This window comes from Vidua chalybeata, chromosome 1 (assembly GCF_026979565.1).
Source record: "Vidua chalybeata isolate OUT-0048 chromosome 1, bVidCha1 merged haplotype, whole genome shotgun sequence".
NCBI classification, from domain to species: Eukaryota; Metazoa; Chordata; class Aves; order Passeriformes; family Viduidae; genus Vidua; species Vidua chalybeata.
In genome coordinates this window covers 35,216,575-35,244,509 of record NC_071530.1, presented here as the reverse complement: position 1 = coordinate 35,244,509, position 27,935 = coordinate 35,216,575, and the positions used below count along the sequence as shown (strand labels likewise).

General features: G+C 35.7%; 1 protein-coding gene across 3 annotated transcripts in view; it reads left to right on the top strand.

Moving 5' to 3' along the window:
* ANKRD28 (ankyrin repeat domain 28) overlaps positions 1-27,935 on the top strand; it is a 120,905-nt gene that overhangs the window by 46,846 nt on the left and 46,124 nt on the right. For all 3 annotated transcript variants that reach the window (XM_053939537.1, XM_053939530.1, XM_053939522.1), the window contains 2 exons: positions 604-687; positions 21,711-21,789. In XM_053939537.1, coding sequence (XP_053795512.1) covers positions 604-687; positions 21,711-21,789 — 163 coding nt within the window. The remainder of the gene's footprint in view (positions 1-603; positions 688-21,710; positions 21,790-27,935) is intronic.

Genomic DNA, 27,935 nt, shown 5'->3' with positions numbered 1-27,935 from the left:
ACTTTCTGAAAATTATCAACACTGGGGACTGTGCTTTTATTGCTTTAAATTATTTTATTCTGTCAAGTGTCTGACTTAAATCTTGCTAGCATACCTCAGCCGCTTTTCTTACTTACTAAGAAATCCTGCTATATTTAGTAATAGATGTGTGTGAGTGTGAATTTGTTACCATACTTATCTGATGCACTTTGCTTTCCCACTCTGTCTAAACAGGTGAAAGACTTCCAGTAACTTGAGTCACTTGCTAATGTAAAAGGGGATTGTTTGCTTATACTGTATAGAATTTGCAGCATGTAATGACAACCCTAATTTTGTTCTAAGGCATTCTCTTTTCAGCTGTTATAAGCTTGTCTTCTCAGCTCCTTTTTTTTTTTTCTCTCACATATATATTTAATTGACTTGGAGGATGTCTGTGTGTTTGAGGTTTTTAAAACTTGCAATTTCTCTGATTCTAAATACTGGTGCTGGTTTCTTTGTTTTACTGCCTGGAATGGGTTTTTTGTCATTACCTTGAGTTTCTGTTATGTATCAAAAAAACTGTATGTGTATCACTAAAACCTAAAATGGGGTTTTATTTTAAGATGTGTTTTTTCTTCATTTTAGCCACCATTGGTTCAAGCTATATTTAATGGAGATCCTGATGAAGTTCGAGCACTAATATTTAAGAAAGAAGATGTTAATTTTCAGGTAAAATCAAATATAATTATCTTTGAATAGATTTTAATTTTTAATATATTTTAATTTTGTTTGTTATATATTTCTGCTGTACTAATCTCCTTAAAACTTTGCTAATTATTGAGCTGTACATTTTATATTCTAGGCTAAGTAACACCTATACATTCATATAATACTGGGAATCAGATGTATAGCTGTACAGATTTGTGTGAATAGTAAAGACCTAATTTTATGTTCCTTGTAAATGATAGTTCTGCAGTGCCTGGGTAACTGCAAAGTTTGTTTATACAGTTGCATCAGACTAATTTGGAGAAAGCTAGACTGGCTGAGTGTGATGCTATGTAGACTTGAATTGTTTTAAAATTGAATATAGCATATAGTATACATTAGACAAATATAAGGACATAGTCTGGGGTTTCAGTAGGTACATTTAATGGTGAATTTTAAAAGGGGAAGCCTAATGATTGTATTAGTAAGAATGAGAAACTGGGTTTTTATTTTTGCAGTGCTGCAAACTCAGGCACTGCAGACATAAAAATTATACTGAAATGGTACCAAGTTTGTTCCATTGGGTGATATTCAAGATTTGAACAGCATGCAGTTACTGTATTTCTATTAAAATTCTAATATGTGTGTTTGACACTCTGAAAGGTAATATAGCATAAACTCTTTACATGGATTAGAAATTGCTTTGATTATTGCAGCAAAGTAACACCAACCATTTAGGGCTTATGCTACAGGAATGTATATAGCTGTTTCTCCTCCAAATGCCTCAGAACAAGAGTGATGCTAAAAGGCAAAGGCTAAGATGTAGTTGCTACCTAGGGGCCCATTTAAGATGATAATGATTGTTTACACTTTCTTCTGGGGAGATGTAAACCAAAAGCAAATATTTGGTTTGGTATGTCTCTTTTGACATTTAAAAGCATTCCACAGAATTTACAGCTGAGAAATGCCATGTGTAAAGTCCCAGTGGAAGGGAGCTCTCCTATTGTCTTGAAGAGCTTGAGTAGGACCCTATATAAAGAAATTTTCTGTCAAATCTGAAGCTTTGTTTGATAAGGTTGGACTTTTTATCCCCTTTCAGGAGTTTTGTATGTCCTTAAGCAAGACTGTAGGATGAATTATACCAAAAGACTTAATATTCTTTTTAGTTCTGAGAGCATTAGTTTTGTATCCTTCCCATGTCTGCATCTATATGCTCTGGTCACATTGCCATTTTTATTTCTAGAAGATAATTAATGTTGTTACTTTGTATTCATTCATGTGTTAAAGTCAGGTTTAGCATTCATAGCTATAGAGCTTGTAAACAAAGTTAGGTTTACTATCTTTCTGCTTTTTTTTTATTATTATGTATTACCAAAGCCTCTGCTGTATTTCAGTATGTATGTGGGAGAGGTTTGGTGTTGGGTTTTGTTCTTTCTCAAGTTTTGTCAAACACTTTCAAATAAATATGAAGATAGAAAGTCAACTGACATGCTTAAATAGGAAAGTTCATATTTTTTTGCTGTCTTTAAAGATAATTACTTCAGACTGCCAGGTACTTATATTGTAGAAAAAATAGTCAAAATCTGGAGGTTTTTACATTTTACGTCTTAATTTTATTTTTTTTTTTTAATTTGTTTCCGTGGATACATCTCGCTTTAATAGAACATGTGTGCACTAGGTGTTAGCACAGTAACACCCAAGGTGTGGTTAGAGTCCACACAGGACAAATATGCCATTTTTTCACAACCACCTTCTCCAGCATAGGGAGATGCTTATCACACGTGACCACTGTTTATTATCATGGCAATCCTAGTCCTGCTACATTAGATTTACATTTATCCTTAAATGCTGTTTGTTGAGACTAATTGAGTATGTAAATTCTCCCATTGTCCGGTAGACAATGAAGTAGACAGCCTAATACATTTTTCTGTGTGTCTGTGTGCAGTTTATTCCTTTCCTTGGGTTTTTTGTTGAAGACATCCTTGGCTGGAGGTAATATATCTCTACATAAGTCTAGATCCAGAGTTGCTCCCTGAGTTATGTGTTACAAATTGGTGTGGACAGAAGGAGGGAAAAAGTGAAGAAAATGCAGTAGTTTTTTATATTCCTAAAAAAGAGAAGGATCAGGGTAAACTGTTTTGACCATTGTGGATTGTATTAGACCAGTGTATATACTGGATTTTTTTCCACTTTGCTATCCAAATATTTCAGTACAGTTATTTGAATTCCAGAGTCACTCCCTCCAATGCCTCTGCAGAGTCATTTCCCCCTCTCAAGAGTAACTAATTATTTTGCAGTTTGTATTCTAATAGTTGAGATTCCTTCCATCCTCCCTTCCCCTGTGCATGGGCTGGACTTTGTAACTGGAGACCCAGCAGTGTTCTGTGAGTTAATTTTACCCAAAAGTGAACTGAAGATAGGGCTGTTGTACATCTTTGTTGTGACAGTGACATTCATCTAGGAAGGTTTTTTATGATGAAATGTGGGTATTTTTTCCTTCTGTTTCATCTAGCTTCATTTACCGTCTCACTTTTACGAAGTCTTTCAGATTGTGAGTGACTTTCAGCTTTGTGTGTGACTGTAAGATGATGTACAAATAGCAAATGGGCTTTTTTCAGGAAGAAGATTGTTGTCTGTTCATGCCACACCATCCTCTTGAGTCACAGGCTCAGTTTAGATTTAGAAAGTATGTATTGTGTTCTGTCTGCTCTTGTAATCTTTGGTGAAGAAAGAAAAAATTGAGTGTATCCCTAGCTGCGTAAACTGGGTTCAAAAAGGCTAACCCTCCCTGCAAGCTGGAAATGTGCAGCTCTTTATAGATAAAACTGATTTATAGGAACTTTGTTCAAATGAATTGTTTGGAGTGTGTACTTTTCTGAGGCTTCAGTTAATGGAAAAATAAACCAGAGGGGATGGGTTTGCTTCTCACTCATCTTTCCCCAAGAAAGCTTGAGCAACTGTAGCTGCTTTTTTCAGGAATCAGGCTTAAATCACATGCATCACATATGTCAAACAGCACAGAGTTTTTGTTACAAGCATGGCTTTTGCTATACTATTTGTGTGTTTGCTTAAAAAATAATTACTATTTCTTGATACCATCTTGAGCTTTAGAGACTTGACAGAAAGGAAAATCTTGCATGATAATGGACACACTTAATATCTATTAGTTAATGGAGATCCTCAACATTTCCTGCTCTTGCTGATTAGGTTAGTGTGGCTGGTTTGAATTCTACTTTTCAGCAATTAGTTTTAGCTAACTGAATGATTTCAGCATTGCATTTATAAATTAGTATTGGTTTGGACTTTTTTTTTTAAGGTTTGGAGACCTGTTACTGGTGTAAATTCTGCCATTTCTGTTTGTAATCAAAACTTGGATGATGTATGCTTAGTTTAAAAGATCATTAAAATGGAATCTTTCATCTCAGCTATTAGTTAAGAATGTAATTCTCTCAAGGGAACACCAGCTCAGTGTCAAAAATGATTTAAAGGTTGCAAATCTGACTACTGAAGCGATTGTTCAAAATCAGAACAATTTTTCCTCCTCCTAGACCTATTAGGGTAGTATTTCTTGCCATGAAAATTGATACTTCAGGTAACCCAATATGCATTTTTTATAACCCCATTGCACTTGATCTTAGCTGAGGGGACAAACATCTGATCCTCTCTGGAACTGGTGTCAGTGTGCCCCTTGCTCTTCTCATACTAAAGCCAAACAAGCTTTTTTTTGGAGGATTCCCAAAACCACACAGATCTCTCACAATGCTCAAAAGTGCTCACTGTTGCTATATAAAATATATATTATATGTGTAATATTGACATATGTGACAAGTGACTTAAAAATGAAGTACCTGGATCTTACTTTATATTGTGCTTTGTGAGATTAAAATAGATTTAAACCATGAAATGTTCTAAAGCTGCTTTATGTGTGAGTTGGTGTCTTTCCCAACATAAAATGTAATAATGGGAAGTTAAATTCCTCATACTGTACTATTACAGCCATTGTTACCCTGTAGCAATCAAGATTCTCTGTATAGTTTCTATTCTGAATTATTGATCCAGCATGGCTCCTAATTTCATGTCTTTTTTGTGTAGTAAGTAACCACAAAGTAAAAATTCACCTGTGCTGCTATTTGAGGAAGAAGGTAAAAACAAAACAGTACCATGGAACCAAATGAGCTTTCATCTGCACTCCCTAACCCACACCTATCTTAGATAGCAATGAAATGTTGCCCATAAATCCCAATATTTTTTTTTTTTGGTGGGACTGACAAAGAGTATGATCCTGTAGCACCAAAGTGCTGGGTACAAACAGGATGGCTAAAGTTGTACCTGACTGGTGGTAGGGTGGATCCATGGATAGTTGTTCCAGTAGAGATGTGGGCTTCGTTCCCAGTCCTGCCAAATGTGGGTTTATGTAACTTCTTCTTTGTGTTTTTTTGCATAGTAGGAGAATGCTGCTGGATATTGTTCTAGGGTAAGACACAACATCAGGTTATCCTACTCTGCAAGTCACTGTGTATCCTGAAAGAGGAAGAAAGTTGGCTTTTCAGTCCAGTGACAAGTCTAGGACTCCTTATACAGCATCAGGTCTGGGTACCAGGAGACTCAAATGAATATATTAGTAATTTAAGAATAAATAATGAAAATTTCAGTAGAGTTTAAATAACAAGAAAGATTCTTTGAGATGATGGTTTTGGTCAGCAAAGCCTTAAATGAGTTTAAATAGAAAAAATAGGTAATGGATGTATGGTCACCTGGCTTTCATCTTTATACTTGTCTGAACTACTGAAGTAACAGGTGTTTTTCTGTACACTTGAGAGTGCAGTGTAGAACAGGAAAGCCTGAATTACTTGGCTGCAGTATGGAACATTCTACAAGATCTAATAAAGTTTGATGTTCTGATCATGCAAATGAATCCTGTGCCTATTTCAAACATTAAAAGAATTTTTATATATGTTGTTTTTTGGGAAATTGTAATTGTTCTCTAATTCAGCAATTACATTGAAATATTTCTCAGTGTAAAGAATCTCACATGAGTAAATATCATGGACTTGCATTAAATATCATGGACGAATGAATGAGACGCCATAATTTGTAATGAAGTAAAAATAACCATTAGGTATTTTCTTACCTTTGTGTTCATAATGTTTCTGTAGCCAATTATTTTAGCAATTACTAATGTGGATTTTTTCATTTGTTTGTATTTTATAAGAAGTATACATGCAGACTACAAATGTAAATTCACTTTAGTTTGACTTACCTGTTATTCTAGAAACTTTTCTGCATTAATTGATATGCATAAAGTGTTTGAGCTATGCCTTTTGTTATCAGTGCCTTTGTAACTTAAAGTCACTGTTAGTATAAGAATTTGCTGGTTGGAACAACTAGAAGTAGTTCTCAAAGCAGGTTAATATGTGATGCTCTTCAACCAGTTGTGGTTGCTGTGCAGCCCCATGTTTCTTGCCCTCACCATGTGCTATTGGTGAGGGCAAGACTCAAAAGATGCTGTGTTTAACAGGGAGTGGAAATAATTTTGAGAAGAGGGGAGAAGATTTTGGCAGTTCTGCAGTGATTTGTATGGGCCAGATAAAAGGAATGGGAAGATAGGCATGTCCTAACAGTCCTCCTTTCCACTTCAGGAATGCTGACACTATTGATCGAGAAAAGGAGTTCATAGTGGTTTGTGATTTGGAGCATTCATTTGGAGCATTCAGAGTATGTTTGCAGGGAAATAATTATCTAGACCAGTTCAGCTGCAACACCTCTTGGTTCTAGAGAAAGCTTTTGGCAGTCACAGCAAAGCTACCCTCTGGTTTTTGTACCCAAACTGGTGAGAGTAAACAGTGGTTAAAAACGAGTGTAATGTAGCAAAAGCTAAGCAAGAATTGTGAAGAGTTTTTAACTCTTTAAGTTGTGTTTCTGAAGAAGTGAGATTATGGGTTTACTAACCAGTCTGTTTGTCCCAGACATGCCTCACACACAGTGTTGGTAACTATTTTGTCAGGCTCCTGCAGGCAAATCAGATGATTTACAGGAAGAACTTTTTCACTGGCAACTGGAGTTGGCAACAAAAACTTGGACTAAAGTATTTGTTACTGTGGAGCAGCATCTTACTGTATTCCTTGGCAGGACAGACATAATGTCTGGTTTGCTCATTTGAATGCGAGGGAAGAATTTAAAAGATGCCCAGAAAATTATAAAATATTCTGAAGAGCACAATTTATTTATTTTTTTAGTTTCTTTTTTAATAGGTCAGGTTATATACTTTTTGTTTCTTAGTTGTTGCCATTGCTTAAGAGTTTCAATCAGTTATGCATTTTTGTTCTCTAAAAGTCAGTCACTGTTTTTTTTATAGGGTCTTTTACCAGTTTCCAAATGCAGGCAAGCTTTTAATAAAGAGACACTGTAGTTATTGTAACTTGAACCATGTAGACTGACATTGTGAAAGTGTAGCTGCAGTAGTATTTTGGAGAAGTGCACAGTTTAGACCTATTAAAATAAAACTTGAATTTAAGGCCTTCTTTCCAAAAATGTTGTAATATCTTGAGTCTCTAATCATAGCAAAGAAGTATTTAGTGAAAATGGTAACTTTTGAGGTATTAATAAAGTGAAGAAATATTATAGAAATATTTGCATGTTTTCTGCTATATTGAGAACACTTTTTTTCCTCAGAGATAGTCAGAATAAGGACGAATGTAGTTTCCTGTTTTTGTAATGTGCTTTTATATAGCTGGTGTGTATCTTAATGTTTATATCTTCACATTGTAGCAATCAAATCTAGAGGAAAAATTGTTTTAAAACTGCTTGCTTATTTCCCATATTATTTATCTATTTTAAAATCTGTTTGACCTTGAAGCCCTTTCTTTCTCCACTAGAAAGTTTTCTGCTTGTTTGAACATTCTTTGTAGTATGTTTTTGTGTTCAGTTTAGAGTATAGCAGATTTGGGGGATAAAATTAAAGGTATTTGTGAGTTTGAAAGACTTTTTAATATGATGAGAACATAGGATATGTTGTAACTTGGAGCTTGGTGCTAGTTACTTTAATTCAGTTTCATCCTTTGGATTTTCAAGCAGTAATTCCCCCTCAGTTTTCCTGCAAATAAGAACTATATATTGAAAGAACACATACATGTGTATGCCTGTATGTAAATGCATGCAAGTTATACATAAAATGTGAGCTTATTTTTTTAAATGGTCACTTACCTCATGTTAACAACAGTAGGCATGTAATGAAATGACAGTGAGAACTGACCTCTGAAATAACTGCAGGAGCTTGGAGAGGAAATAAAACATTCCCGTATAAACAAGCACTAATAAAGAGAATTCCTGCAATAAAATACACTGCTGAGAAATTCAGGGCAGCAGCTGCTGCCTGGCAGCCTCTGCCTGGAACCCAGCTTCATGTGCTGCAGCAGAGGCCAGGAAATCTTATATTGGTCAAGTGAGACTTTACAAAGCACAGGTGAACTCAGGGTGGACTTAAATCACAAAACAAGCTGTGTGTGCCTTCAGACCCTACTACTGCTAACTTCTAATAGAAGAATTTTTATTACCCATTTAAATAACAATAATTATACCTATCTCTTACTAAGTACTGATCTCTAATAAGATCTGAGAGGTTTTGTAATTAGATAGAGGCATTTAAAATGGTTAATGGCTTTAATTTGGTATGTTTTCATTTTGTGCAAAGTATATATAAATAGATATTTTGAATGTATGGGTGAGAAAACTACAGTGTATAACTACAGAGATTGATGGTAGTTCTTATCTTCTCTATTTCTTTGCCCACATACTTCTAATAAAATACAGCTTTCTAATGGGAGCAAGATGTTCTTTCTTCTTAAACCTGTGTTTGGATTTTTGTCCAGTGTGCATCTCAGTGTACTGTATTGCTTTCTGCTTCTAGATAGTTTCTGTACTAAACTTTCTAAGTGTTTTAACCACAAACAGGAACCCCCATTTCCTGTGTGACCAGCCTGATGAAATGATGAGTCATATGAGACTCTTGCTTTATAATGTGTTCAGTTAATTGAAAGTTCCTCACATCTGAAAAATTGCAAGAAGAGTCTGTGAGGAATTCTGGTTTTGAGGGGGAGTGTTTGTGATCTTGAACAAACAGGAGCAGGTTGTGGCTGCTCAGAATGTGCACCTATGCATTGGTTTTTAACGTGGAGCTGAAGTATCTTGCATGTAAGAAAGTCCAGGAATTGGTTTTTAGAAGGACATTTTGTGAATAACAGAGGCCAAAATGTGTAGTGTTGCATTAACAAGAGACAAAGCTTGTAAAACACCTTGTCACTAAACCTGATCAATTTTTAGTGAGGTGTTTTTAAAGGAGGAGATGGAGTGCAGCACTATGAAGCGGGAATGTCCAGGAGTTATTTTGATAAAGAATTAAATACCTTCTTAAATACATAAATATTCATGTTTTATGTCTGAAGAGATAAGAAGAAACTTTGCTGTAGGAAATGTAGAGAAGCTCTTTCTATATAAAAGCTGATTCTACTTCTAAAGGGTTGGGGGTATTAGGTTGTTTGATCCATTGATCTGAAGCCTGACTGAGTCTAGAAATGGGGAACTTTGGAGACTAATTCTTCCAGGTGTAGTGGAAACTTGCTGCCAGTTGTATATTGTAAACAGTATCCACCAGCTACTCAAAGATTATTTAAATTCTTCATACAGAAGTTATTTACTGTAACTTAACTTTGAAGTTGAGCAGTTTCTGTTCATTAATGTAGGATGTTTTTCAAGCATGTCATCTGTAATGATTAATTAGATGTCTTAGTTCCTCTGTAGTCTTTTAGAGTGAATCATGTTTTTCAGCCTCAATATAAAGTCTGTCCAAATGGTGTTGAGTTCCTCTTCTGGTGTAGAAATAGATTCAAGATGTTTTAAATACAAATCTTTATAATTAAGCATTTTCCTTCAGAATTGAAATGTTTAATGAGAGAAATTTGCCAGTCCAGAGAGGAATAAGTTTTTGCTTCATGTCAATAGCACTGTCTTTAGCCTCTGCAAATGAGATTTTTAGCTGTATCAAGTTATTACTCATATTAGAGTGGTACAAACAAACCTTCAGCAGAGTTACAGGAGAATCTAACCAACATCAGCAAATTGGTACTCAGTACAGCGGTCATATGGGCCGTAGCTCTTGAAAAGTTACCATTGCAGAGGGTAGAGCTGAGAACATTGTGCTTACATGGCATGCTGCTGCCGTGAACAGGAAATGAGAATTATTCTTTAGGGACTTCAGTAGGAATTAATATTGGTGTGCTACTCAGGCAAACATCTCCCCCTCCTCATCAGACCTAGTAAGCTTGCTCAGTACTGTGCTAATGTGGATTTACTCTTTGCTAAACTGGGCAAACAAGCCTGGATGTCTGCATGGCAGTGGTTTACAGTATTGGCCAAACACTGAATTTCTTCTGCAGTAATTGGGAATTTGACAGACAGCTTTTGTTTCAGTCACTGTGATTTCTTTAACGTTGAAAAATTCTCATTGGTGTAGAGAGTCATGAATAACTGCTTCAAATTTAAAAGTTTGAAGAGTTTTTAAAGTTTCAAGGGTTTTGTGTTTGAGTCTTCTGTATGATTCTTAGTGATAATGATTTTGTAGATCATGTCTAATTTGCCTTTTTACTTTTAGTGATTATTGCTTGAGATTGTAACCTTCAAAGCATAGTTGAAGTTCTGCATTTCTTGCTGCTTTTACAAAACAAGCTAGAGGCAAAGTCTTGAATACTTAGAGCTTACTGGAGTTATTCCTGGCAGTTGCTGCGCCTGACATGCAAAGAATTGGTATTTTAGAATAGAACATCCCCACTGAAAGAGCAGAGAGAAGAAAAACGTTCAATAGTCTTAATGTGCATTAGCTTCCAGCATAGCCACAGTCCTTAAAGAGGGCATTGTTGGGAAAAGTAAGATAGGATTTGAATTTACTATTTGTAGTCATTTTCTGGATGAAAACCCTTTATGTATATATAACATGCCTTTGAAACAAGACAATTTTCTCCAATATGCAAGTTGTTGAAGCTATCTTAACTGTGGGGTATCCAATCAGTAAACATAATTTAATTTGTCCAGTTTGCCCCTTGTACACAAGCTCTATGTGAAGTAGATGCATCTTTTAAGGTCCTTAAATTTTCTTTAATAAAGGATGGATATACATCAAAAACAATGAAAAGAAAATGTTTCTAATTTGTTTGCTACATGATGTAGGGAGGGCTGTCCCATAAATACCCAAGGAGGAGGACTCTTGTCTATTGTCAGTAGGACCTGAAAAGGCTCATACTGATGTCAGGTATCAGGACAAAGGAACTGGAAGGTCATTGCAATGAGTTTGTGCTGAAGAGTACGCTCTAAAATTTCAGATACAATGTCTTCATTATGAAGTTTGAGGGGCCTATGATATCAGGCTGTACCTTTCTGTTTCCAAAACCACTAGAATTCTGTTCTCTTTCCAGTCTTTTGAAGTCCTACATTATTATTATCATCCTTCCTGATCATTAATTTAATTTCTGTTCGAATTTGTGGTAAATACTAGTTATATACATACGTAGATGTGTAATTATGGTAACTTATAAATAAATTACATGATACTGACTTGCTGCCTCAAAGGAGTGCAAATATCTTGCCTTAGTTTTTGCAGGCATTTCCTGTAATGACAGTTATCTTCTAAGGTTTTCCTGTGTCCACTTAGCCTAAGAAATACTGCACATAAGATACTTTGATCCTAAGGTAACCAGGAGGTTTAGATGAGTTCTTATCCTCACTGTCAGAGGCTTTGTGTTGGGTTTCTTTTGTGATCAGTGTAGAGACTTCTCATTTTCCATTGCTGGGTGGAATTTTTTTTTTACTCTTGTTTTACTCGTGTTTTTCAGAATAGATGTGTTCCACAGGATTTTTCTTGCCTAACAATTAGCCTTTGAATTAGCATAGATTGTGTTGCATGCTGTTTGGAGTTCAGAATGGTGCAAAAGTCTCTTAAAAGGACGGCTTTGCATATTCCAACTAGATGACCTTACTTCATGAAGCTTAACACACACCATGAAAATGTTTTGGCTTGCTCCAAGAAGAGGTGCAAACATTAAACATACACCTGAAAGGCAGATCTTTTCCTATCAGCAAGACAATGCAGTTAGTGGGACAAATACCTGTTTTACATTGGTGGTTGTCATTTGAACACTTGCCTTTGCAATGAAAAGGGCAGAAACCCCAGCTTTTCTGAACAAAAGTGTCAGTGGCCCGAACGTAATGTGCTGGATTTAAACTGTGGTGGAGCTGTGCATACCTTACCTAGTGTGGTGTGTGATCTCTCACTGGAGTATAAACAGAGCCTGTATTGTACTGATTTCACTCTTGGCATATTTTCTTACTTGTGTCCTCAGACATTACAGATGATGACACTGTAAGACGAGGCAGTGCCCCTGTTCCAGCCCACTCTGTGAGCCCAGGCTGGGTTACATAACATGCTCCACAGCACTGTACTCTCATTATGGAAAATCCATTGTTTTCTCATATTGCTTTTTTTTTTTTTCAGAAATGGTTTCAGAATTACTTATCATTTTTCTTACCAGCAACTCCATTCTGTTTAAAAGCTGGGTTTTTGTCTGCCATACCTACCAGCTAAATGTTTGCAAATCATATAACTGGAATTTGGGAAGGATAAAGCCAAGGGCAAGTATTTTCAATGATATATTGGTTTGGGGGGGGGGTTTGGGTTTATTTTTTTTTGGTGGCTGTTGTTGTTGGGTTTTTGTGGTTTGTTTTTTGTTTTTTTTTTTAGTATAGCAGAGTTCTGAATTCTGTAAAGGTTAATGAATGAGTGTTTTTAAACTTTAGTGAATTTTTTTTGCTCTCTCCCTCCACAGGGATCTAGCATGCGAACAAATTGTCATGGCCCTAAAAGTTGCTTTGTTTTTTATTCCCAAGTTAAAGGAAGGAAAGTACATCCAAAATGCCTCAGCTGCGCTGTGAGATCAAGTTGGTCTTACCAGAGGGTACAGAACAGCTCTTTATTCATTCTATGTATGGGGCAAGAATTCCGTATTTATCACTTTATTAGTGATAAATGGGAGCAGTTCTTGATATTGGAACTTTTCTGTGAAAGGGAGCAGCAGCTTGCAAAGCCTGCTTCGTTACTCATGTCCTTATCCAATATCCAAATGATTGCTTGGGTTTGCTCACAAGAAATCCTGGCCTTTCTAATTCAGCCAGAAGCATTTATATGTTGTGTAAAAATATTGTTGTGTCTACAGAACATGTAAAAATGTAGAAGCATGTAAAAACCTGGGTTTAGCTTTTCTTACGAGCCATGCTTTGTACAGAAGTTTTAAAATCTGACCAGCAGAATTATGATAGCAATATTACAAAACCTGCATGGAGCATCAAGGTTAAAGGGTGTGAGAAGATGAATATTTCCAAAAAACACTTGGACTCAGTACTTTCAAAAAAGAAAAATTGAAGATAAATTGTTATGAGCTGAATTACTTGGAAGTGGAACAATTCAGAGATGTTTAGTTGTTTCAAAATCTGCTTCTTGAAATACTTGACAGCAAGTCAAAAAGTCTTCTTGCTGTGGACCTCTTTAGTTGAGACAAATAAAGATGCAATGTCTCACGCGTTCCTGTGCTCAAATGTGAACAAGGTGTGCTCAAGTACTGAATCTCACTTCTTAAACATCTTAACCACATCAAAAGAACTTGTTGGGGTTTTTTTACTGTACATATTTAAAAGAGAATTTTTTACTCTCGTGTTCTGAATGAGACATTAGCTGGCTGTAAGATCCAGCAATCATAATCTTAGATGAAGTTTGAAGCCTAATAGCTGTTCCTTGCTCTAAGTGTGACTCACTTTCTATTGTGTGTCTTTCTTTTGGGGCCACTCTTATAAGAGGAACAGGGCTTCAAACAATTACACCTGAATGATGTTTTGTACCCAATTTTTGTCATGTAAGACATCATTTGAACTCATTTAATGAAAGATACCTGCAGTGGTGTTATTTAACAACATGAATTGTTCTGAACTTTGGGTTCCTTTTTTACCAATCTTTTTTTGTAGTGTAGTATCAACTTACATTTTAAAATCTCACTTCACTGAGTTTCTATGGACATTAAAGTTTGGGATTCAATAAAGGTTAAGCCAGCAAATTTTTTTCCTGTCCTCTTGCTGTCAAGTTGTCCTGCTCTGTGCCAAAATCAAAGATGAGATAGTCTTTTAGAAAGTGTAGTTTGGCATCCGATGTTTGCTCATGTGACTTTAACTGTCAATATTTTTTGTACCATTTTTTATAAAAGGTATTTTCCGGTGTTATTTTAAAATACTTAAAAGATACAAATGGGCTATCTTACTTGTTTCTAAAACTGAATTTTTAAAAATAAGTGGTTGAATGTAAGTGGTTAATGTTTTTTCTGTGCTGCAAACTTAATTTTAAGATTAATCCCATCAGATTGCTTTTTGTATTCAGGCACTTTAGAAATTAACCAAATCTTCAATGTGCTTTTTGTTTATAAGTTTTTATCTTATAAACAGTATGAATTGTTTGCAGTGGTTCAGTAAGGATAGAGATTTTTATCAATTTTAGGTTTATTATTTGACTAATATTAACTGAATGGGAAGTAAATTATTTTCCAGGATTTTAGTGCTGTTCTGTGAACTTGAGCCTAAATTCAGTCACAACAATTCAATTTTAAAAATGCCAAGAGGCATCATGCTAAACAAGGATGCTTTTGAAACTGCCAAGTATGTCTGTACAGCAAAGCCATGCAATGTGAATTCTTTCCTGCCTCCTCCTTGGTAGGGATTCTCATTTGTGTGTATGCAATGTGGAATGGTGTGCAAAAAGATAATGTCATTCTGTTCTTCTCTAGATAAAGGTAAAGCTCAAATGTTTGACTTTTTCAGGTAAAACTTTTAAATATTTCCCAGGAATATTTAAATGTCAGGAAAGAAACTTGATTGCCTGGATGTCACGCTATGACATGAAATAACCTGCACATTTATGCTAGACGTAAAAGAGGGAAAAGAGAGGAAACTTATTTCTGACTTCGTAATATATAGAATTCTAAAAGTGACAGTGATTGGAGGATGGAATTGCTACCTCTCCAACCACACTGGTCAAACCAACAGTCTGTCAATTTTCTCCTTTCACAAAGAAGAATGCGTGAGAAATTCCAGTAGAAATATGTAGTAGAAACATTAGAAGGCATAGAAAACTTCCAGAAGAACTTTAAAACTTTCAAAAAAACCAGGGTGACACCTGGAATGTTCCAATAGTCTGAAAAGGAAAAGGACAGTTGTTTGGTTATGAAATGCATTATAGTTGGTCAGGTGGACACTGTTTTTATAGACTCTAAAACTCTAATTTGGCATAGGTGATACTTTTTTTCCCCCTTAGGCTTTCACCATGACAGATAACCTATTTTCCAGGAGAAGGAGGTTTCCAGACCAAGATTCACTGTGTTGCTCTTACTCATTCATTTTTCATTATGGAAATGTGAATATATCTTGATAGTTTTTATAGGCAAATTTCTTAGCCAATTATGACTGCCATAAGTATTGAAATCAGAATAGATCAGACTTTTTCATTGCTGTAGTTTTTAATGCCACTCTGCATGGGTTTCCACCGTTTTGCTCATCTCATTCACCCAAACTCAGACTTCTGTCTTGTTTCTGAAACATGCCCATATGCAAAATCTGAGCATTTGCAGTTGCTGAGGGATTTTGATATTTGGAAAATCAGATCTTGGAGTGGAAAGTTATTGTCACCTTTGCAATTATATAGCTAGCAGTCATTTCTTCTAATATGCTACAAGTATGGTGCTTCATGGTTGTTTTGTGGGTCAGTGTAGATCTACTCAAAGTTATCTTATAATGGGATTTTATTTTTTATTATTGGTCCTTGTGACAATTTGGAAAACTATGAGCCTGTGCTCTTGAGGAACTCAGGTGTTTAGAATGACTTATATTCAGGTAAACTCTTGGTTTGTCATAAAATGGTGCTCTGGTGACATTTTTCCAGGCTACTTTGTAGTTCTCTTCTGACTTATTGTTTATTTTTTATTGTAACCAACAGCTGCTATCCAGTTTTTTTAAGGCCTCCACAAACTCACAGTGCCACAAATGGTAGCCATGAGTAGAAGATTTTGTGGTTTATTCCATGGTGTGCCAGTTTTTGTTGTTGTTGTTACTATTATCATTAGCATTATTATCAGCTAGAAACAAGTAAAGAGCATGCACTATTAAACCAGTACTGAAGATCCTAACTAGAAACAACAGTGGGGTTTGGCAGATTATGGTTTATGTGACCCTTGTTGTTAAAACCACTTCTTTTCTCCTACAAGATAAGATGTCTCTCATCAATGGTCACTCTATCTTAATGAGCACAATAGGGCAAAAATTCCTCTTTTTTTTTTTGTGATTGCTTGGAGTTCTAGATTTGCTCTGCCCTCCAAACAGATGGCATGAAGAGGACAGGTCCTGAAATTTAAGGAGTAGTGATAAGGTCTGACTAGTGAAAGTTTAATACTAGGCTTTCAAAAATGTTTCTTGTAAATGCACTGCAAGCGTTCATACAAATAGGAGTATGACAATTAGTTCAAAAAATTAATGCAGTCAGTATGCCAAATCTAATAATTTCAACTAAAATGTATCTGTGGTCTGGCTTCAAAGGATACTTTGTGGTTAGCCATGTAATATATGTTGGTTCTGTGGTTACTGTCATGCTTTCTTCATATTTTAAGCATGCAGGAGACCATTAGTGTTACTTTAGCTTACTCTCTGTATTGGATATGGATCTTAATTTTGAAATATGGGTAGAAAATAGGAGTCTACTTCCAAAATTATGTCAAACAAAATTAGTTAGAAATTGGTTGATTTTTGGCAATGCAAAGTTCTGAGAATTGACTTAAAAATACAAGAAAAAGTCCAAAGACATAGCAGATGAGTTACAGTTAAGGTTGGGTAGGGATACAGTATTAATTTCTCACATATTTACAAGTCTTTAAAGTCTAGTACCTAATCTTTTTCTTCTAGTTTCAATTCACTAATTTTCAAATGCTAGCTATATGTTTCTAAGACACAGTTGTGATTGAACATACTTCTGAAGAGTTAGTCCTCATTTCTGGAATCAAGTACCTAAAGTAAACTTCTAAGAAGTGTTGGAATGTAAAGGCCAAATATTTATGTGTGCTCTTTTTTTAATATAGGAACAAAAAATTTAGTTAGAGTAGACAGTTATTCCACCTGAGGAAATGATTATTTGAAAAACTGTAGCAAAATTTGTAACTAAAATTTGTTGTTGTAATGATTCCCAAGAGTAGCTCTGGGACTTTACACTGTGATACTGGGCACTCTCAAAAAATTGGAAATACTTTGTAATAATTTCTTAGACATTTGCTGTGAAATCAGGAGTTATACATCATCCTGGTTGAAAAGTCCTATCTCTCTAAACTAACTGAAAAATACACTAAGAGTTATATTTAAACTCAGTTTCACTTAAAAGGAATGTTAAAGCTACTGCAGGGTATGTTGGGATTGAAATTCGTTCAAGGTTTGTGATTGTGTATTTAGGGTTGATTTCTACCAGGAACAGATGGCACTAGAACCAGACAGATGACAAGTGATACAGCACAAAACACCTATTAAAAGATATTTTGTAACTGTGATCATGAAATAATGAGAGTATATTAAAGTGTTATTGCAGAATTGCATTTTGAAGAGCAGATAGCTAAAGAGGAGTTTTCATGAAGGGGGAAGTTGCATTCAGGCTATTTCAAAAAATGCTTTAATTCAAAGATTCCAGATCAGTAGACGTTGAACTATTTGAAGGGCAAATTGAAGTTATATTCTCATGTACTCTTGGGGGTGTCATAGACTGGTTATGGCAGTCTTGCTGGATATGCATGGGATAAGAGATTTGCCTTTAAGGCATCTAGCTCCTTAAATCTCACTGTAGTTGTATGTGGTTAGTCTAAATCAATTACTGAGATAGAACCCAAACCAGGAATAATTTTTTTTTATCTCAAAGGACACTTACTCAAAGGATACTTTAAAAAGAGATAGGTTTAAAACCTGCATCTTTAAATTAGCATAGATTTGTCCATTGTAGAAGTTTTGATCCATGAAATAAGCAATGAAGCCATTAAAGCTTCTGGTTTAGGTCAAAAGAAACAAAAGGTGGCATTACCATTGTTCTAGGTTAGAGTTTATGAAGAAACTCAGTGCCACCATCAATGTCACTTTATTCCAAATTTGGTTTTGGCAGGGTCAAAAGGCCTTCTCCTATGCATTTCTCATATTGTCATTTTATGCAAACTTCTGTGTAGATTAAATGCTTGGTAAACTTGATAGATGGAATTACTGGGAATGGCAGGATTATATATTTTTCACGTAATGCAACTCAAAGACACATATAGATATGATGCTGGGGCTTTTGTGATGCAGAAGTATCATTCTGAAAACTCATTCCTTAAGATCTGAGCCCTTTTATTGCTTTTTAGTTTAATGACAGTACTGACCAATATCTGGAATTAAACTTGAGACTTTCTTATTGGGAATATAAATTGCTTTGTTGTTTCCACAGGAAATAAGTTTTAAAAAGTTGAAAGATCTCTTTCAACTATGTAAAACCTGCTTAATACAATCAGTGTGATCTGTGTCCTTACTACCATTACAGCTGATTCATAATTGTAATAGTCCCATTTGCCTTGCAGAGTTTTGAATTGGAAAATGAAGGTGCCACAGCACTTGCTTTTCTGTGTTATAAATACTGCTGCAGCACTGCAATACTTGGAATTAAATAGTACCAACAGTGTTAGATTTTGCATTCTGTATAACAGTGACTATTATGTACAAAATCACTTCTCTAGTGAAATTTTTCTTTCAATGTCATTTAAATTTGTGAAATTAAAGGAAGAATATTAGGGCCAGTATTTATATTAGTATGACAATACCAGTATTGCAAGGTGTTGGCTTCCAAAGTTCCTTGTTAAGGCTGAAAGCTTTCTTAGTGTTATTTAAAGTAGTCCTTTATATGCAGTAGTTTGTATTTACAGATGAAATTTGTTCATCAAATTGTTACTTTTTAAATAAAAAGTTAGTTGATCTGTTCAGCAGTACTTTAGTGCCATTTAAAATACAGAATTCTCTTTAATTTTATTGAGATTTCATTTATTTAAATTCATTATTTAAATGTAAGTCTTCAGATGGAGCAAAATGAGAGTTTTCCTTTAGTGGAAGTAGAAACTTCATCATGAGAGGTTGCTGAATGCAGCATTTCTTCTTTTTTTAACAGGTTCTGAAAACCAGGTTTTTAAATACTAAACAAAAAATGTTTTGCACAGAGACATTAATTTTTTTAAAAAATGTTTGGAAGCATCAAAAAAATCACCAGCTGTGAAACTAGAGAGGAATGAAAGGCCAGGGCTTCTGTCAGAGCACCCTCAGCATGTGGAATATTTGTGGTCGGTAGATACCCTGGGGCTTGGGATTGTTGAAATTCCAGTCTCTGGAGCTGACCCAGAAAGTGACAAGCCCAAGTGTCCCGGCAGTGCTGCCATGATGCTGCAGAGAGCAGGGATGTGTCCATCCTCTGCCTAGGTGTGCTCCCTGCTGCAGAACTGAGACTGAAACAAACTGCATGGCTGGAAACACAGCTTGGAAACAGGAGTAGTGAAGTGGAAATGTTGCTTGTGTTTAAGCTGCATTTATGTTTGTATCTTGGTGGTTTCAGGATGGGTTTTCATTACTAGATGTTGGATTTTTTTGGGAAGTATCTCTGAAATTCATCAGAAGTTTAGACCATGGATGTTTCAGGAAAATGGATTTGTGGCTTGGTGAGCTAGATAAACACCTCCCTTCTGTCCACCGTTTTATTGGAAGATTTCTGATTCATTGGTTACTGGTATGACTTCTGTCACTGAGATGTTAAAAAAAACACAAAAGAAAACAAAGTCATCAATACAAGTGTGATGAACATTTTTATAATAATGAGTTTTGCCTGTTGAGTGGGGAATGCAGTTTTTCTCATGTTCCTGTGTAAATGCTGCCTCTACAGAAGAATGTGCTCATGGCCCATCTTATTTTCTCTGATTCTATGATGAAATTGCAGACAGTATACTCTGATACTCATGTGTTCCCTAATCTCTAGTTTATAGGCTTCTTAGCATTATCAAAAAGGCTTCAATGCCAGATACCTAAAGGAGTTCTGTTTTCCATACTGGAGGAATAAAACCAGAATTTCATTGCTGGCTGGTCTTTACTGTCTTTCAGCTGGGGAAGCAAGTTTAATATTTGAATTGCCTTTCTTTTTCCTTTGTGCTTCTGGTATTTTTGCTTTCCTTTTTTTCTTGTTTGTTTTTGGTTTTGTGGGGGATTTTTTGTTTTGTTTTGTATTTTTGTTGTAGTTGTTTGTTTGTTTGCATTTTGGTTTTGTTTGTTTGTCTTTTTTGTTTAGTTGGTCTTTTGGGGGAGTGGTATTTGGTTTTTCTCCCTTTTTTTTAAGGTTTTTTTTTTTTTTTCAAAATAGCAAGTTCTTAGTGCCAGAGGCCTGTCTTTTTTTATCCTAGATGTGTAAGCTGCATTTGAGACATCCTGGCAAGAAACTGGTGAGGTACTATGTGGTGTTAGTGATAAGTGTAGCATTGATTCCTTAGGGTGCATCAGTGTCAGGTTTGCACTGCTCAGTTTGGAATTTCTTGAGTGTAATTCAGATATTTTGTTAGGAAACATTGCTAATATGGTGAACTGTGTAGCTTTAACTTTTTCTGAGCAGGGACTAGGCAGGGAGTGGGTTGTTTGGGGCAAGGGGTTGTGTGTGTGGTGGTGTTTTTTTAGAGGGGGTGGTTTGAATGCTCTGAATTCTGAAGTTGTCTTTTATGTTTCAGAAGAACTTCTTGGGTCTCAGCTCCAGTTTTGCTCTAAGATCTTGCTTGCCATGAACTCTAATTTTATTCTTACATCATGCTAGCTGTCAAGTTAGGATTCACTAAATAAGGTTATTCTAGCAAGGGAGAAGATTGCTTTTCACTATAAAATGTCAATAAAAAATGTGTGTTAATTTTATGATAGTCGTGACACAACAGTTGAGTTAATAGAAATGTCTTGCCACTTAAAATTTCTTGCTGCATATAATCTTGATCCCTCACCCCCGTGTATTTGAAACTCTACTGAAAGGATCTAAGCAGAGCTTAGGCCAGAACCAGGATGCTGACTGATTATCTGTCTTTTTTCTGATTTCTCACCAGCTTTCCCTCAGAGAGCAAACTGGTTGGTTCTTGTTCATTTTTATCACTCACTGTGATGTGATCTTATTTTTCTGATTAATCTATAAACTGGTGCAGGGAAATTGGCACTGATCCTGAAAGAGTTACAAGATATTTTGTGTTAATATTTCAAAAGAGTGCTTCGTTGATATATATTGTGTATGAATAAATAAGATCTCTTACTGGTGCCTTCAGAAGGACCTTAGATCAGCTTGAAATAATTAAAAGTACTGGGTGTTACTTGCAGAGTGGGTTTTTTGGAAAAGAAATTTCACCTCTGTCTTCTCTTTATTTATTTACAGTAATTGAAACAGCTGAAATTGGATTCCACTATTTTTGCCCTTAAACACTCTAGCTTCTTTTCTATTTTCTATTCAAATAATAGCTTCTGAAATTGCTTTAAACTTAACAAAGAAAGTGTTTCTCACTAATTGTTGCATATGACAATAACATGCTGGTTTTAACTGTGTAGGACAGACTCGAGTTCTTGTCTCAGGAGACAAGTGAATGGTGATTTATAACTGGTGGGTTAATCTAAAGATGTGATGAGCATCCTGTGTGTGTCAGGAAAACAGTGGTTGACTGTGTAGGTGTTAAGAGCTCCTTAGGGAGAAGCATGCTTGTCTTAGTAAATTTGACTGATGTCTTTAGAGTAATTATAGGGTTTTTTAATATATATAATGTAGAATATTTGAAAGATTAACTTTTATGCAGTGTTTTTTTATAACATACAAAATGCTAAACTATACTTTTAAATAAAACCTTTTTTCCCCCCTCTTACCACAGGATAATGAGAAAAGGACCCCTTTACATGCTGCTGCCTATCTGGGAGATGCAGAAATTATTGAACTACTTATTTTATCTGGTATGTTCTGTTCCTGTTAATGGAAAACAAATAACTCTATGCACATCCAAGGAAGTATTTATGTACATCTTATTCTGTGTAGCTTTTTTTGAGATATTTAATGTACTAGAAATTAAAGATGCTTGTACTGAAATTTTAGTTTCCAGACTTATTAGTGTTACAATACTGTGTATTTCTGTAGTTCTGCTCTAAAATATTTCTTTGTAGAAAGCTTTCTCAGTTATAGCTATTTTTATTTGTAGCTTGATCAGCTTTCAATAGTTCAACACTAGTTTAAAGAAGTAATTGTGTATATGGTACCAGTAGGTGTTAGCAGCATTGCTTTAATTCTGAAATTCCTTTCAGAAAAGCATTTACATTTGAACATAAAGATTCCATCCAGAACTGGTTGTATTATATTAAGTATCTTTGCCTGTTGGCTTGAATGCACAGAATATAATTAGAACCAGCTAAAAATGTTAAAACTTTTTTTTCTTATTTATTTGTACTAATAAAAATTCCAAGTTCTGTAAAACAGTATACTGGGTTGTGGGTTTGGTTGCTTTGTTTTTTTTTGTTTTGGTTTGGTTTTGGTTGTTTGTTTGTTTGTTTGTTTGGGTTTTTTGTTTGGGTGTTTTTGTTTTGTTTTGGTTTTTTTTTGTTAAAGGGTAGAAAACCAAGAAACTAAACCAAAAACCTGAAGAACATCATGACTGAAGGGCTGAATTGACTGTCTTTGATCTTGGAGAGACCTACCCATCAAGTAGCTTGAGGCTGAATTCATAATACAGAGCTTCAAGCTTACATAGCAAGATGAAAACTTGTAGCAGTCCCACAGAACTACTTTAATCTTCAGCCTGCTTAATTGCCTGCCTTACCTGTGCAAAGCTGGCTACTTCCACCACCCCCCATCAACCCCTTCTAACAAATTCTGCTTTAAGGAAATACCACTTTCAATATTATAGGATTTGCTTCCAGACCTTCAACTGAATTTGCTAGGCATAATTTAATTTGTTATAATTTTAGTGTGATGTAGTATTTTCATTATATATATTACTTGTACTCTCTCTATATAAGTATATATGTGCATGTCATAAATATACATGATGTGATATTAATTAATATATCTATTGTATGGATATACTCTATAGTGACATTTTGTCCAGAAAAGTTCACTTTGGAAAAGGGTCAATGTTTGAAAATCTAAAAAGGTGCTGTTTTTCCCTATGAAGAAGAAAGGCAAGTTCTAGTGGCTCTTGAAAATACATAGTGACCCCCTCATCAGCTAACAATGTTACAAACTTTGCAAAGTTGTAGTCAGCTACTTCTGAGAGGGAATCTTCTGTCAGGTTTAGATGAACGCAGTCTGTTTACCAGATCGGTGATAGAACAAAATACCCTTTCTGGGCCAAAGGTCTTATGGAAGGAGGGGAATTCTAGTTCAGATGGGAAAGAAACAAGATCCTGACTGGGGAGAGGTGATAGGAGAAGAAATATTAGTCCTGCTATTGGGGCACATAGCCTGGGGTTAAGCATAAGGAAAAATGGAGAACAAAGAAGGGAGGTAAGAATTAGGACTGTACAAGTAGTCCAAAGCTGAGCAGTTGCATGAAGGAGAGGTTGTAGGTGCTGCAGTGTCTGCTGATTGTCCAGGGAGGATGTGAGGCATTGATATATCCCAGATAACATTTATTTAATGAAAATCAAAATTTGCTTACAACAAAACAATGCATTGGATAGTTGCAAATCAAAAGCTTTGAAAGCTGTGGCGATGTCAGTCCAACCTTGCTGTGCTCATGTGCTGTGCTGTGGACTGCAGTGCCATGTTGTGCCTTGCTGGAGGGGCACAGCCTCCTGAAAGTCCCAGGGAGAGGCTGCACTGGGAGTGAGCCGGGGTGGTGCAGTGAGGGGTGCACAGGTAGGTGTGAGTTGTTGACATGTTTGTAAGTGAGTGAAGAAAGGAATCAGCTACAGGGTGGAAGTGATGTCTGAGTGTTCAGGCTGTTCAGTTTGCAAGGCTGTGCTGTACTTGGGCACAAATCTGTATATTACCTGCCTGCAAGCAGTAGTTTTAGGTGAGGCTCTTAAATCTTTAAAAAGTATTCACCAATTTAGACTTCCTCATTCATTGAATGCTGGATTTGAAATCTCTGTGGTTGGTAAAGTATGAGCACTCAGCTGTATCAGAAGTGCTGAGCCAGCTGCTTCTCAGAGAAATCAGGTCTAGATGTCTCAAAATGCACAAGCTATGATTTATCTTTTAGCTCTCTTAATTGAAAGGTGGGGAACAGAGGTTAAGTGTATTTATCCTCTCCATTTCATAAAGATAAGGAAAATTCATCTGTTGTGTTTCAGCTGGAAATCAAATCTCTCCTTTGAGACAGATGTATAATGTTACATTTTGTCGTAAGAGATGAGCATTAGGGAGCAAATAAAGAACATCTGTTACTCCAGCAAGGCTTGAAAACTGTTTGTTGTGTTGCAAGACCTCTTTTTTAAATTGAGGAGAGTGGTTTGTTGAATAGCATTTCTGTGCAACCATCTTCTCTGTGCAGTAAATTTGCATGCAAAAATTGGGTTATGTGACTTTAACTGACTTATTGTAACATACCTGCACAAGGGATTGAATGAAGTGTAGACTACTTTCATCCTAACAATTCTCACCTTATGAAAGCTTGTCTTTGCAACTTTTAATGTCCTCTAACATAGCTTTGCTGGAATGTTACTAGGAACCACTTTACAGTTTTCCTGCTGTGCAAACTATTCTATAAAGACTGGTTGCTTTGATTTTTTTTATTCTTTCTTCAAACTAGACCTCAAAATTATGAAGTTAATATTAATCTTCCCACTATTTGGTGGCTCATACTTGATTCTTTCTTATTATTATCTATTCTTAAAGTGTTATTATAGACTACTTAGACATAGGTTTTTTTTAAATTTGATTGGAATGTCTTTTTCATCCTGCTCCAGGGGATCCACATTGCTTTCAAATATGTATTGTGGATCATATATTGTAGTCACAATGTCTTTATATTACTTTGCTATGGACCTAAGTAACCCATATTGCAGTTAAATCCTGAAGATTTAACTGATCCAACCTTTTTGCAGACTATTTTGGAGTAAATTTTCAGTCTCAAGAGCATTCTTACTTAGTTGTTGAATTCTTGAGATATTTTTCTACTAAATCTTAAGGTTGCTCTGTGACCTTTCCTATTGTCTTTCACCTGGACAGGGAATCTGAAGGTGATGGTTTGCATACAGGCTCCAAACATCAAAGAAAAATTGCTTTACTGACTCCATATTGGGCCTGGACATTAAATTGCCTTTTTTTTTTTTTTTTTTTATTTTGAGACACTGAACACTAATAAACTTATCCCCTGAGGATGTGAATGTCTTACCAACAGTTTTTTCATACCACTGCAGTTTGTGGAAGTTTAAATTTTCAAATAATCTCTCACTTTTGGATTGTAGCTTGATAAGCAATTAGCATTCCTAGATTTGTTGTGTAGGGAGGTAACCAAGAGGAGTCATGAAGATTATATATAGCATCCAGAAGGATAGAACAGAAGTTTATATTTTACTCACTTGAGAATCATAATTTTAGAAGCATTTTCCTTTTTGTATTACTCTGGGAAGAGTAGTAGCACTCATCACAGTTGTATTTTTATGACCTTTGTACAGCTCTACATCCTGGTATACGAATACATCTGTCTACTTTGCATAATTGCACTGACTTTAAGAGTGTAAATGATGGCAAACTACTGAAAAGTAGAAAAGTATAATAGTTAAGTCTTAATTAACTGAATGTCCAGCTTTTTGTTCTTTCCAAGAAGTCCTGATTAAAAAAAAGCAAACGCTTCTTTAAGTCTGCCATATGAACTGTTCTGGAAAGGCTTCTTGCTTTATAAAAAAGTCCTTTTTTCCAGCTGTCCTATGATTTTTAACAACATCAGAGTCTACTGTGCCAGGAAGTGTCATGTGAAAAGCAGAACAAATTAGTGTGATCTCCAAATGTATTTTTTTGATTACTAACTTTTTCCATTTATTTTCTAAAAATACTGTGGAGATGATTATTGCTTTCACTGAAATCAATGTAATTCATGAAAATCAACATTTGAATTGTCTGTTGTTTTCTTCTGAATAGATTTATTTACTATATTGCATTGATACTTAAATACTAACACAACACACTGCTGTTTGCTTAACCCAACATTTTCTCTGCATGAAGCTCAGTGTTATGTGAGTGTGGTCAAACTCAATCTCATTAAGGTTTGGCAGCCTACAAGTTTTTGTTTTCTCTGGATCAGGTGGAAAATGTAAGAACCTTGCTGATGCTGGAAAACTGCCACTGTAGTAATAACAGATTTTGGAAGATAGTAAAGACCTTTCAGTGTTACACTACTCTACCTCTGTTTCTTTCATCTAATTATGAATCTCTGCAAGTATTAGAAATCCATGCCGTGACAGTCACATAGCTCAGCTGCTGAAAGGCTCTTGCTGCCTCAGTCCCAGCAGAGTGAAGCTCCCTTTGTTGGGATTGCAGATGTACCCACCAGCTGAGGGCGTTTCACAGGGGCCCCTTTGACACTGACTGTATCTTTCAGCCGCTTCCTCTTCTTTTGACAGCGATGTTGGTCAGTGTTTTTCTTTTCTAAGCTGGCCTAGCTTCCCCCTGGCAGCAGTAAAAGTCAGTTGCTGGGAAGAAAGTAGCTCTGATGTTCTTTGAGAGAAAAAGTTAAGCTGACTCAGGAAAAGATAGAACTTTCAGTAGCTTGAGTCAGAGAACCTCATGTTGCTCACTGAAGCTCAAGGGGGGTGGTGGCTAAGATGCGGCAGAAGCTGAAATTCTGAAAGGAAATTGGCTTATATTGACAAATCAGTAAAGTCCTGGAAGAATGGCTTTGACTTGATTGTGGTTTTCTTCACTTTTCTGGCCAGTGTGTCTCCATGTGTATTTGTTTTGTGGGGTTGTTTTGGGGTTTGGGAGTGGTTTTATTTGTTTGTTTCTTAAAGAACAAAAATTAAAATTTTTCTTGAAGTCTTATTCTGTCTGGACAAAAGATTCCAAACCTGTTCCTCTTGGATTTTTTCACTATTCTATGTGCTGCTGTGCATTTAGCTTTTAAATAGCAAGAAGCTTTCTCTCCATAAGGTCTTATTCATTATTTTTGCAGCAATGATTTTCCAAGTCTCTAAGTTTTCAATGGAAATAGTTTTCCATTACTGATTATTCCAATTCATATCTCCAGTCTTCTTATACTTAAAAAACTTCTGTATCTCCTTCTGACTCTTTGCATATTTTTCTATCTAAGGAAAAGTTTTCATCTCTATCTGTTTATTCCTCAGTATGGTCTGAGAATTTCTGCTTGCCAGTTAAGTGCTTTCAAGGTCATTGTCTCTAGATAAAAAAGTGGATCATTCAAAAGGAAGAACTTCTGAACCTATTACTAGCTCTTAGGAAAATAATTAAGTAGAATCTAATTACAGTAGGACTAGTGGTTACTCTCAGTGATTTATACCTGAAATCCTCCTAATTTCTCCAAAGATAATATCTAAAATTATTTCAGAACACTAGTTTTTAAGACAAGATTTGTTACTTTCTTAAATGCACTCTATAAAGATGTTATTTACATCTTTTACTCCTAAGTAGACATTTCAGAGTTTCAAATACCGAACATTGGGTGTCTGTATTGCATAACTGAATGAAAACACTTTTGCTTTCTTTGCTTATGTTGTGATTTTGCTCAGTCACTAGCACATCTTGTACAATAACAAAGGAAAATGCCATCCTCGAGAGTCTAAAAATACAGACTGCAAACAGAACAGTGGAAGGCAATTGAGCACTTAAATCAGTACTGTGAACAAAGATGAAAATGTCTTGTCTGTTCTGTTGTATTTCTTAATCTATTTCCAACTAGTGACGCATAAGTAATTCAGCCACTGCATTCATTAGTCTTCTGAGGACATTTCCAAATAGGAAGAGTTCTGATGCAGAGGAGCTGTGGAGGAGTGTCACAGCAAGTTTTTGTGAGAGGAACACAGAGGTGGTGTGAGACAGGGCAGTGTGAGAGTTGCGTGGCAATTTATGGGTGAAGGAAGAGATGCGTGGTTGTTCCTTGCAGCATTTCCTACCCAGTTGTTCCTTGTCTGTCTTTCAAAGAGATGGT